This window comes from Gadus chalcogrammus, chromosome 9 (assembly GCF_026213295.1).
Source record: "Gadus chalcogrammus isolate NIFS_2021 chromosome 9, NIFS_Gcha_1.0, whole genome shotgun sequence".
NCBI lineage: Eukaryota > Metazoa > Chordata > Actinopteri > Gadiformes > Gadidae > Gadus > Gadus chalcogrammus.
Window position 1 is genome coordinate 20093219 of NC_079420.1, and position 12820 is coordinate 20106038.

Here is a 12820-nt window from a genome sequence, read left to right on the forward strand (position 1 = left end):
GAACGTTTAGCTTTACGGCGAACACATTTGAGGATATTTTAGAACCGTCTCCCATCCAATGTCTGTGATGTCATGATGTCACTGATGCAAGCCATCAACTGCCATCATCAACATGTATCCCTGCTGCATTGGCAGACATTTAAGTCAACAGACGTATGCAACTGACAAAATGTATTAGGGTCACTCAATCAGCCTTTTTTTAACCCGACGAGCGTATCGCATGCGCATTCAAGAGACTCCCACGCAAACAACAATGTACTGCAGCCCGGATGTCAAATCAGCCTCCTTAGGCCACAGAAATATTAATAATAGTTTGAAACCCGGGATTTGGTTTAGTTGTGTTTGTCTATGTATGTGTGTGTGTGTGTGTGTGTGTGTGTGTGTGTGTGTGTGTGTGTGTGTGTGTGTGTGTGTGTGTGTGTGTGTGTGTGTGTGTGTGTGTGTGTGTGTGTGTGTGCGTGTGCGTGTGTGTGTAGCCTACGTGTTTCCGCGTGTGTGTGTGTGTGTGTGTGTGTGTGTGTGTGTGTATCTGTGTGTTTGCGCGTACGTGTGTGAGTGTGTGTGTGTGTGTGTGTGTGTGTGTGTGTGTGTGTGTGTGTGTGTGTGTGTGTGTGTGTGTGTGTGTGTGTGTGTGTGTGTGTGTGTGTGTTTAGGTGGGGGGGGGGGGTCAGTGGTGTTGAACACCCACTGCATTGTGAAAAAGCGGGTAAAACGACGTGGATTGCAAATGTTTTACCATGAGGTGGAATTGTAGCCCCAAGGGGTCCAAAAACATTTTACATCTCTGTTTTGGTGTGTATTGTAGATGTTTTGTTGGCTGTGGTACCCCTTCAAGGGAGTAGCCTACATAAGAGAGATAGTAGCCCATCATCTAGCTTCTACCTTCCGCCAATATCGAAGAGAATCGACCACTTTATCGTAACCGGATAGGCAGAGAGAATCCCTAACTTTAGATTTAAGGGTTGACTTGGGGTTTCAGACTGGTGGTGTGCAGCTATTGAACATCATGTGTAGCTGCCTGGGCAGCACTGGTCTCTGCCTTTGTGTTACTGGAAGCAGTGGTCTCCGATGGGCTGGAGAATGACAGTTCCATGTATTGCGGGTAGATGGCACAATTTTCTTACATTTATGTCAAGCTTGCAGGAGCTCTCTCACCAGGACGAAAGTATTTTATAAATATTGAGTTATCTATCGTTAAATATTGTTATAAAATGCTGACAACCTGCGTAATCGAAACCGACGTTCATGCAGAAGATAATACCTAATTAAAATGTAAGCCTAAATTAGAGTCTAAGAATAGGCTATAAAACAAAAGTAATCTAGGTTATTGATAAAATCTTAGACATTTTAATGATAATAATAATAATAGTAATAAAAGGCCATAATATGAAACAATATCGACTGCATGTAAAACGCCATAAGGCATACACACTGATTAACATGAAATATAATGGTACATCATGTCTCAATCGAGCCTCATAGGCGTACAGAACTAGATTTTTGGGTTCTGATTTGATGAGAGAGTTGGAGAGAGAGGAGGAGGGAGCGAGGGACGGAGTAACGGAGAGAGCCTGTGTCTGCAAAAGAGGGAGAATTTTGGGGCCTGATTGAGAAAATACCATCTATAGCATTATCTTAAGCAAATTAGACTATATTGCATTGTAATAGCGTCCTACTGGAAATCCTTTTAGTTTCCTCCTTGCCATAAGTTCAATATCATGTAGCCTACATCACTTTGATGAGCTCACGTGTAAGTGTTCAGAACAGAGGCAGGTAGGCCTGAATATAAGTGACGGGCCATAAGTCACAGCTCGTTAGTTTTATGTGCGACGCTAATACGGCCTGTGTGCAGCACTTGAAATTCGGGAATCGAACCCAACGCTGTGTCAAATAGCCTAGCGGTTGCGTGACGTATGAATGAGGAGGGCTGGCATGTGGCTTGTTGGTCGGAGAACAAGAATAGCTTGTAGGCTATTCGAGTTATTATAGCCCTAGATGGTGGATCGTCATCAGCATGACGTATTTTGGGGTTAATTTCGAGAGGAAAATTGAGTTTTGACACTCAAGTGCAAGATCCAGTTTGTTATAGCCCAACATCGTCCCAATGCGTTTAGTTATAGACCTACTAATATTATACCAACATTGAATAGACCGCCATTACAAAAAACCTCGGTGGTAACATATTCAAGTCTAAATAACGGTTGGGTGAGCATTATCGTTTTCTTTAACATCAAACCAACCCAATCAATCACGGACGGACGAACACACGTATGCACACACACACACACACACACACACACACACACACACACACACACACACACACACACACACACACACACACACACACACACACACACACACACACACACACACACACAGCCACGCACACATACAAACACGCACACAAACGTACGAACACACACACACACACACACACACACACACACACACACACACACACACACACACACACACACACACACACACACACACACACACACACACACACACACACACACACACACACATAAAGAGGTAGAACTAGACAGACCCACACGAAACTAATTGGAGGTGTAAACATTTAAGGTCATTATAGACATTATATCGCCTACAGAGGCTCGGCTGAGGGAGTTGGATGAGCACCAAGTCACAGTGATTTGTTATTTTCTCAGCCGCATCGATATTGAAAGGCTAATGATCACTGATACACATGTGTATGGTTAGCCTATGTGGCGAAGTGAAACGCATTTCGGAGGTAAAATGCCATTTCCCAAGGCATCACTCCAGGCTGACGCCTCTTTAGATTGTTGAGTTATACTCTTGAATATAGCCTAGTGGGTGCGCATAGTGGGTGTACATTTATTATGGGAAATATAGGCAAAGCCCCATGGCGATGCCTTCAAGAGAAATCGCACATTCAATCATTTTTTTACTTCACGGGCTTACTTATTTTAAAACAATGTACAGCTAATATTGAAGGCCGAAGGCCAATACTTTAGGAACACCAAATGAAACCACAGCGAGTTCCGTTCAGTGACGTAGGCCTATATCTGTGACGCTCCACACATGAGATCAGGCACACACTCAAACACAGAATGGACACAGACAACATGGCACAGTCGTGGCCCATGTAATAAACATGAAGGAACGTAATTTTCAAATTCATAAATTATAATTTAATACCAAGAACAAATTTACAGCAGAATGCTCGTTTACAATAAGCTAACACAAACAAACAAGAATTGTGTTCAACTATTAACTTTCACACACGCACACATATATCACTTGCAATTAATAATAATAATAATAATAATGATAATAATGATAATCATAAAAAAAGTATCTATACGTTATCAATACCCTGCAGTCATATATTTTTATATATTTATATAAAAACGTGGGCCAGTTTAAACTGTTCATAATTACAATCATGTATCATTCTCTGGTCCTCATGTGGCAATAAACAGCCAAAGAACAGTATTCAATCAGCTACACAATGTGATCCCTTTTTATTCAACCACAACAACGTGTCTCGTGTGTTGAAGAAAAGCGCCAAAACAAAGACAAAATTGCTAGCTCTCAAACACATGCGCTCGCGCAAACTCACATGTACAGTCACACAACCAAACGGACACACGCACGCGTGCATACGTGCGCAGACACGCGCGCGCGCACAAACACTCACCCACACACACACTCTCTCACACACACACACACACACACACACACACACACACACACACACACACACACACACACACACACACACACACACACACACACACACACACACACACACACACACACACACACACACACACACCGCAGCGTTTGTCAAAGACCAAAGAGCGTGAAGCTAACTTAAAATAGCAACTCCTTCTCAAAGCGGCTCACCCTGTTTAGTTTCAGCCTAATATCGCACGTGTTCTTCCTTTTAGTTTGAAATAGCCTACAAGGGCTAGTGTACTGAATGCACAGATTATATCTATACAGTCAAAAAACATTTACATTTATATATATCAAAGGTAAAATAGGTTAGCGACCTGTGGCCATGCATTCACAGTCTAAATATACATGAAAAAGAAAACATTTGTCGTAATATGTATATACATTAAAAACATAACTTTCAGTGCTACTAGCTAAGTCTGCCACTCAATTTGAAGACGTTGTATTACCGAAAAAATGGCAACCACAGATTTTCTTAATCACATATACTTTGTATAAAGAAAAAACTTGTTGAAATGAATTGACCTATATTTACAAGAATACTGCCTCTAATCAATGTTTTCAAGTGAAATACACAAGCATACGGCCGAGGATTTTAATCTAATTATGTTTCCAAAATGTTTTAGGACTACTTTAACAACGTTTTGATAAGAAATTACATCATGCTTGTCAGGCACTTAATGCTTGAAGTGAATAAAGGGTGACATTTCAGGGACGTTTTAATAATACTGCCATAAACACTAGGCTACTCAAGCTATGCTTCAAACTTGTATGACCCTTGACCTCTCACATTTTAAAACTGGCTATTCTAATGCCTGGATTTTTCTTTTGTTTTGTTGTTAGTCAACTGCAAACGACTTAATGCTAAAGCATAGGCGTGCTGTCTCAATTAAGAAACTCCATCAATTAAAGAAACGTAGCTCTACAGACAGCTCAGCATACGTAACACTGGGACTGGTTAAACCTGGGAAGAACAGGTTCTCCCAACTGAGAATGAATGTCACTTCGACCTGGTTTGTGGTAATTGCGCAGACTGCATCCAATAAATTAATGAGCATGAACTCTGCACTCATTTTTACATGTAACATTGCGCCTTCACAAATCGTCATTTAAAGAGCTGATTTGGAGTAAACCCTAAAATGGCCTGGTGGAAACAAGTGAATTATCAAACTTTATATGATCAAGAAATGTTTCTGCAGGGTCATAAAGCTGATAAGGAACTCAATATACCCTTCCCCAGACGTTATTGGTCATCCTATAAGAACATAAGTGCGCTTGCAGCATTAAGCCTAAATTATAAGCCTATTCCTATTGCTGTGGTTTTAATTCTTTTGGAACATCTTACATTATTTCAGTGTTTCAAAGTTAATCACCGTCTCAGAACATAACACCACCTGTACTACAGAATCACATGGGCCGGTTTGAAACCAGAAAGGAGAAACAAAGAAAAGTACAAAACACAGCTATACATGGACACAGGACAAATCATTTGAGAATGAGAACTTAATTTTGACTTTCTCAATGAGTTTCTTTTAACCCAAATTAATTTTTAAATGCACTTAATACTATAATTTTCCTCGAGGATTGTGAAAATCCCTTTGTTTTTTCCCTTTCTTCGGTCTTTAAAAAAATGGATCGAAGCATCTCGCTCTGCGGAACGCTGGAGCTCGTATCTGCGTTTGGAAGTTCACTGGTTTCAATTTTTTAATTCACAGTCATGTTCCTCAATGTCTTTCTTCATGAAAGCAAGCTCGTGTAACAGCCGTTTTCCTTCTACCAAAGGACCTAACCATTGTAGTCCTAGCCCCTTTGTTCGTTTCCTTCTGTTTACTGAATTGACATGTAAGGCCAGTTAAAACTGCTCCCCGAAAGCAACATATCCCTGATGAGAGTTTCAATTGGGGTTTTACCTACCAATCGGACGAAAAATAATTGTTCTATGACCGAAGAAGAGACAGTGCGGAGAGAAGGCAAGCGAAGTAACAACTTCCCAAATCGAGTTGGCTGGTTGGGATACTGGCTCCTTACATATTCCTCCAGGGCGCACTGGGACTTCTCTTGCAAACTTTCCACATGGGCCACATCTGAGAGACCACAGGCATCTGGAGGAAAGAGCAGAAATAAGGTTTATAATATCAATATCAAACATTCAGGTCAACATTAAATATACAGCATAATTAATGCATAATTCTATAATTAATGCACCGCAAATTAATTATAGAATTGTTATTAGTTTTGGAAGAGAAAATATATCCCTTAAAACATTGTGGTCTAATAATGATAATCATAACGGTGATGGTTATTCATACTTTTTATTATTAAAAGGCATAATATTATTATTGTTAATCATAATAAATAATATTATTATGTAACGTCATATGTATTATATGCTATTCGATGTTTGTAAATTGAACCCTTACAAATATTCCATGCATATTCATAGATCAAACATTATATACGTATTTAAAACACTCCTCGACAGACTGTCTAGAAATGTGTGTGTGTGTGTGTGTGTGTGTGTGTGTGTGTGTGTGTGTGTGTGTGTGTGTGTGTGTGTGTGTGTGTGTGTGTGTGTGTGTGTGTGTGTGGGTGTGTGTGTGTGTGTGTGCGTGCGTGTGTGCGCGCGTGCGCGTGTGTGGGAGGTGGGCTGGGGGGGAAGGGGTTGTGCAGTGACCTTTCGTGAACCCAGATTTAGCTTGAAAAACAACTAACTGAGAGCCTACAGAGGCGTCATCGTGATACCCTATACGCTATTTAATACGATGTTATATGAGACCAGAAACTGATTATTTTTCAAAAAAAGGAAGTAGGCTATCCATTAATTTGAATTGTCAAAGATACACATGGCGCACAATCTAAAATAGAAGTTATCATTTTTACATTTAATTACACCTACATCATTCTTTTGCACTTTGCTCGTTATATGTTGGTATACGAACAGTCAAGAACGATCCATCATCCATCAGCCGTAATAAAATATGATTGAATAGGCAGCAGAAAAATGTTTTGAGTGTTTCATAATATTTTATTATTATAATTATAATTAATAATGTAATTATTATTATTACTATTCTTATTATTATTTTGTATCTTTGCAGGAGCCTTAAGGGGACGATAATGGTGCTCCTCTCCGCTCTTTAAATATACAGCCTATTTGTTTTATTTCTGTGCTGAGTGTAAAATTCTTAGTGGAAGTCTGGGTCATGACCTCGTTTTGGAACAAGAGGTCCATTTCTACATGGTCAGTAAACAAATAATGTTCCTGCAAAAATATAAAATAAATAGGCCTACTTATAAAATAGGTTAGTGGCCACTGGCCAGTGCACGTAAAACACAATTAGCAAACTAGGCCCTTTTTTCTTAAAAAAACCAACACATTTCATAAACAAAACGACGCGTTTAAGAACTACGACGCCCTTCTGCAAGGGGAACCTAAAACTTGTCTTACTTTTTTTCCCCACATACCTCCCCCTTGGAGAGATATATCTTTATATCTGTCATTCCGTACAAACAAGGCGTTGGGTATAGGCCTGCACACTAAGATCAGTCGCAAAATTCTCCAAGTTTCATTCACAATTGATGGTCACTGCAACTTAACATAAATGTTATATCATTAGGCCTGCCTTCTTTTTGTCTATGTTATAGTGTTACTAACTTTAGTTTAGAGAAACACACCACCTTGCTTTGAATATGTTACCACTGCAAATGGCCTGCAGACAAGTCACCACAAAGACAGTGTGTTTTTCTTACCAACGTTTGTTGTGGACCAAGTTGTGTGTTTTTAGAGGTTACTCCGTTCACCACAAGTCCTCTCTATAGGCCTTTGACACAGAGGTGTAGCGTGTGCACTATGTTCTGGGGTAAATCTACATGTCTTACCTGACGTGAAGAGCACAATTGCCTTTAAGCAGCTGTATTCGGCAGAGTCGACGTGCAGAGCCTTGAGCTTTTCCACTTGCTCTTGGAAGATCCTAATGTGGTCCATAAAGGCTACCACTCGGTCCGCAGACATGGGGGAGGCATGGAGGCCAGCAGCCGCCAGCAGAGGAGCCACATGGAGGGGCATGGAGCACTGTGCGGCGTTCAGCACGAACAACTCACTCCAAGTCAACCTCAGAAGAGCTACCTGGTCAGTGATCTGCAGGTCGGGAAAGAATGGAATATTCCTGGCCCACTCCACGGCACTGAAGAGCATCCTGGCCGCGAGTTCACAAATGTTCTCGATGCCCATTATGTTGTTGGGCTGCATGCATTGACTGCCATACCGGGACGTAGGGTATGGCTCCGCTCTCAACAGAAGAGAGATATATCCGGATAAGTAGGAATGGCAGTGCAGTGGGTCCCCATTTGTCAACGCGAACTGGCCATGGTGCGGCTGTGTGGGTGGCATCCGTCCCCTTTGCACCGCTGCAGTAAAAAGAGAAACTACAGATATTGATGCCTGAATTCTATACGTCACAAGATGAACATTTGGATGACCATACTGTCAGAATGCAGTTTTGTAGGTTCACAATATATGAATTGAGATGAAACATGAAACCACGTATGATGATGGCCAACTGCGTAGAATACAAGCGAGGTTTTGGATACATCTGCTGCGCTTTAACGTTTTAAAAAACACACATTTACGCAAGACATTCACGCACGTATTCTGGAAAATCATGGTGCAGGAGCAACGAAGCCTGGATTATTGTAAATGAACACAAAGAGGGCAAGGCAGACCGTGCATGTTTAACCCTTAACCTACTTAGCGGTAGCCTGCATCTCGTTGTATAGCCTACTGTATGTGGGCCTACAAACATGGATCGATTCAATTTACGCGCTCGTGTAGACATTATTCACACACGTTTCGGGTAAAGAGTAGTTTTCATATCAGGGGAAGAAAAATAAATCCCGAGTGGATAACGTGAGGATGAAGCATGGAGACTCTGCTCCCTAATCCGACACTCGCCATAGCGCTGGTCGACTATCAGCTATCCAACACACACGCGATCTGTTTACACTCTTTAACCAAATTCGATCCTGCCGACGCTATATCGAGGGTAGGGGACATGGCTGTGAACCATAGACACAAAGCGGCACGCAAACACCATACTAGGAAGGACCCGACCACCCCCCCATTCCCCTCTCTTGAGGAGGGTCGCAGGCGGCTCGTCGCGTGCCTCCCGTCGGACCCAGATCACAGGAGGAGTCGGTGCACAGAAAACGCTCTCGGGGGCGACATAACATCATCAGTTGCATGGCTTCACGTCTGATGGCATGAGGTGCAGTGATAAATACATGGATAATAAAAATAAAAATCCGAATACCTTCCCGTCTCATGCCAACTTTAAGGCATTTTTTGAGGCGGCAGTACTGACACTGATTGCGGTGGTGCTGGTCGATCGGACAGTTCCTGTTTGCACGGCACGTGTACGTGAGGTTCCTTCGTACGCTCCGCTTGAAGAAGCTTTTGCAGCCCTCGCAAGTGAACTGGCCATAGTGTTTGCCACTGGATTTGTCCCCACACACCACACACTCGATGTGCTGCGGCTGCTTCTCCGACGACTGGTTGGTCGGCGTGGACTGAGTGTTGTTCGGGGGTCCCTGCACGGTGGTCTGGGAGGACGGAGCAACCTGAGAACCGGACAGATTCAACTGGCCCGGCTGAGGAGTCGGCAGAGAGAGTCCTCCTTGCGTCTGCGAGGAGAGGGAGCCTTGGGTGTCGGCCACATCGTCCTGGGAGCCTCTCCACACTACCATTGCCATATCTATCATTCAGCGTTAAGAAACTTTTTGTTCTTCCGTTTTGATGTCGCGGTCAATTTAGTCTCTACGGGAACACAATAAACTGCGATTAGGAAACACAATAAACTGCGATCTACCCTAACGTGCAATCCACAGCAAGTCTCCTGAACACTGAGGAATTATTGCTCTGGTAGACGGTAGGCGCTATGCACGCTTCAAAACTGATGCGATGGCGAGCTGATTCGCTGCCTTGCGCTTAAAGGCCAAGTCCAGGGGCGCTTGCAGTCAGCCATCCAGCAGAGCCATCAATTGGAAAGGTGAGCTTCTTTAATGATGATCAGCTGAGGTACAGTAAGTCTGTTCAACGAAGGCAGGAGCGGGTGGCTAGACAACGGAGCGATGCAGGAATAATGTCGAATTCACAGCAGACCGCAGCTTATCAAGTTCCAGCAAGTCTTGAGGAAAATCTCCAACTGGTGAAATGCGTCTCGTTCCGCGTCTTCTTGTGCGGCGGCGCCAGCAGCGCGCGGCTTAAGCCAATGTTTGGGGAGCCTGTGATACGAAGTCTCCGGAACGCGAGAGGAGCACGAGCACGAAAAAACACCGACTGCAGACCCTCTTCATGGAAAAGGAAAATAATAGCGGAAAAGAAGCGAGAATCAAAGTGATCAAATATGTTAAAAAGGCGGAGGTTAGGAAGTGATTTGCGATTGGTAGGAGCACGGCTGGCAGAATGCTTTCTCTCTGATCAGCTCACTGAGCTCTCTATATAGTGAACTTTGACACGACTGCTGCAACTTAGCACACGTTACCATGGTGATCAGCTGCCATATATGGAAGGTGAGTGTGTTTGACTGGTCAGAGCTCATGGACCTCCCCCTGAACCCTATTGGCTAGTCGGTACTTGTGCTACTTGGTGCCTTGCCAGAGCGGGGATAGAGGTCGAGAGGGCCGCTTGGTCCTAAGAAGAGACGTGTTTTGGAAGATAAATCTTTCTTTTTAAACCAAATAGCCTCGTTAACGGTAAGCTTGACAGAAGAACCGTACGAATAAGAATGCAATAAAACAAAAGACAATGTCCCGTCTTATCCCTTCCGTAACAGTTGAACAATTTAATCTTTAAACAATGTAAGCTACCATTAAAAACAATATAGATCTTTACCCAAATAAATGTATGATAATATTGGCTGATATGGTGCCACATTTAAAGCCATTATTTATCATAATGCGTACACAGAATTTGAGTAGGCTTATAAAACAATGATTTGAATGGAATGGGTAAATGTTGCAGAGAGATGCAATGCTCCTATTGCTTTTGCAAAAATATTGCATACACACACACACACACACACTCAATTAATGTGTTAGAACATGAACTGAGCCCATAATCGAAATGTACTATTTAGCCGAATGTTGCACACTCTGAGTAATTGTAATGCTTCGGCTATTCAATTAGGCTGCGTTCCATTCATTAGCTCTACATCCCGAATTTTAATATCACAATTTTGTGGAATAGGGCACCGTTTGTGCACATATCCCAGAGTCGCTAGTGGCTATTACTCGCTGGGCGTTGAGTCTTCAACCAAAACTTATTGCTCATCATATCTGTCCCTGAACATTTTGTGGATAGTACTTGATTCATGTAAACCACTAATTAAATCGAGAATTTATTTCCAATAATGAATGTAGGCAAAATTATTTAGCCTAGAATATAGGTCCAATAATGCCATATATTATTTTGAAGGCTTGTCTTCACAACGGCTGGCTGTATACCCCGGGCTGAAAGTGGATCTGTTCGTGGCAGTAGCGTACGATTGGGGGTAAGAAACGATCGATTTGAAGTTCCAAGGGGTCGGGATAGACCCTCCGTTTAGTAAATACGTCTCAGAGTCACATTGAACCGCTGCCTTGAACTCTCTTTATAATTCTCATTACCAGTCACCCATAAACTCGGATTAAAACCCCACACTGAGCGTATCTAGGTGCACCTAGAGCTCAGCCCTGTGTAGGTCGGTCCACTGAAGGAGCGGCATTACTGATTATACCATCAGTGTTGTCTGGCGGTAGATAGGCGCCCCCTAGCGTCCGCTCCGGTCCGCCTCCAACACAACCCAATTTAGGGGAGCCACCGGAGAAGGAGAACTACTTCAGTCTCTTGTCTCTCACATAGACTAAACTATTGGGCACCATTCAATCGCGCTAGCTATTTGTTAAAAAATGTGTTTAATTTGACAAAGGATCATTTGGCTCCTAGCTCTGCCAAAATGAGGATTTACATTTGGCTCCGTGGTGCGCGCGGTCCGAGCGGCGGCGTTCACACAGATTAGGTTGTGATTGTAGATAAACCAGCACAACGATTGTGTGCTCATGTTATGGACAGTTTTATTCACCCGTTCTTGTATCGTTATCGGCGAATAAAAAGCGTTACGAGGTGACGACAGATTGTTTTCCCATCAGTCGGTAAGTAGCCTACACCTTAGTTTCTGCACAATAGACTTCTGAAAACCATGTCGTTCATTTCTTCGATCGGGCTTGTCTGTATTGTCTTCACCTTAACAAACGCTCGCTGCTAAATTGTCTATTAAAATGGTAAATTAATTGCTACGGATATTGAGAATATGTTCGATCCATGGAGTATAAACGAGAGGCGCCTGTAAATACAATCAGGGTTTGCCGTATAATAAAGCACATGCGAGAATATTAATCATTCATATTTATTCTCAAGTTATTGTGATGCCGTTATGAGTTATCAGAGTGGAGGTTGATGTAGGCTATTTGTGCAGCACACCTACCAAATGCATATGTTGAGGATTCTTCCGTGGCGTGGTGCATCTTCACTCTTCACTCCTAAATCCACCACCTATTTATCTCGACTCTCTCGCTTTAACAGATGAGATGGCTTCCTCTCCCAACAGACGGAATCAAACACACCAACAAAATGTTTATTGCAAAAAAAATCTGTCAACAAACTAAATTTACGCACAACTTTGAAGTGCACGCTATAAGAAAACAGTGGCCCCAGCGCTGATTCAAAACACGTGCTAAACAAGAAATGAAAAGTTTCAGTCGACGTTGTCCAAGGAACAATGTTATTCTCGCCACTTTAAACAAATAAGCTATGGAAAGGAGACGCATCCCGTGCGTCTTTTCTCTCTCTACAGTAATCTGTGTGTGCGGGAAGCCCTCCGCTCCGCTCTGCTTTGTGTGGGACCAGGAGGGGGGAGGGGGGGGGGGCAGCATGGACACCTGTCGTGTAGGGGGGCTGCATTTAACATTATTTATATTACAATAGACACATATATAACGTTAAGCAGAATATAGTGGGATACAGACTGCTAGAACAACAGCGAGTTCCCACAACGAT

At 42.7% G+C, this 12820-nt stretch overlaps 1 protein-coding gene across 3 annotated transcripts; it reads right to left on the reverse strand.

Moving 5' to 3' along the window:
* Nucleotides 1-2582: 2582 nt before the first annotated feature.
* On the reverse strand, nt 2583-12615 carry nr2f2 (nuclear receptor subfamily 2, group F, member 2). 3 transcript variants are annotated; one of them, XM_056598382.1, is made up of 3 exons: nt 9039-10252; nt 7609-8154; nt 2583-5831 (listed from the first exon to the last, which is right to left on the reverse strand). In XM_056598382.1, exons 1-3 carry the CDS (start codon nt 9484-9486, stop codon nt 5557-5559), a joined length of 1269 nt encoding a protein of 422 aa, XP_056454357.1. In that variant the 5' UTR covers nt 9487-10252; the 3' UTR covers nt 2583-5556. The 3 variants fall into 3 exon arrangements, with proteins under 3 accessions (XP_056454357.1, XP_056454358.1, XP_056454359.1); XM_056598383.1 differs by having other exon boundaries at nt 2584-5831; nt 7609-8136; nt 9039-10251; XM_056598384.1 differs by lacking the exon at nt 9039-10252 and adding an exon at nt 12249-12615 and having other exon boundaries at nt 2586-5831; nt 7609-8136.
* Nucleotides 12616-12820: the final 205 nt, after the last annotated feature.

Bases quoted from the DNA above. Each gene is read 5' to 3' on its own strand.
- nr2f2 (XM_056598382.1), bottom strand. From the start codon at position 9,486: ATGATAGATATGGCAATGGTAGTGTGGAGAGGCTCCCAGGACGATGTG. The intron at 8,155-9,038 runs GTATTCGGATTT...CAATATCTGTAG, and splicing joins AGTTGGCATGAGACGGGAAG to TTTCTCTTTTTACTGCAGCG. The intron at 5,832-7,608 runs GTAAGACATGTA...TCTTTCCTCCAG, and splicing joins AATTGTGCTCTTCACGTCAG to ATGCCTGTGGTCTCTCAGAT.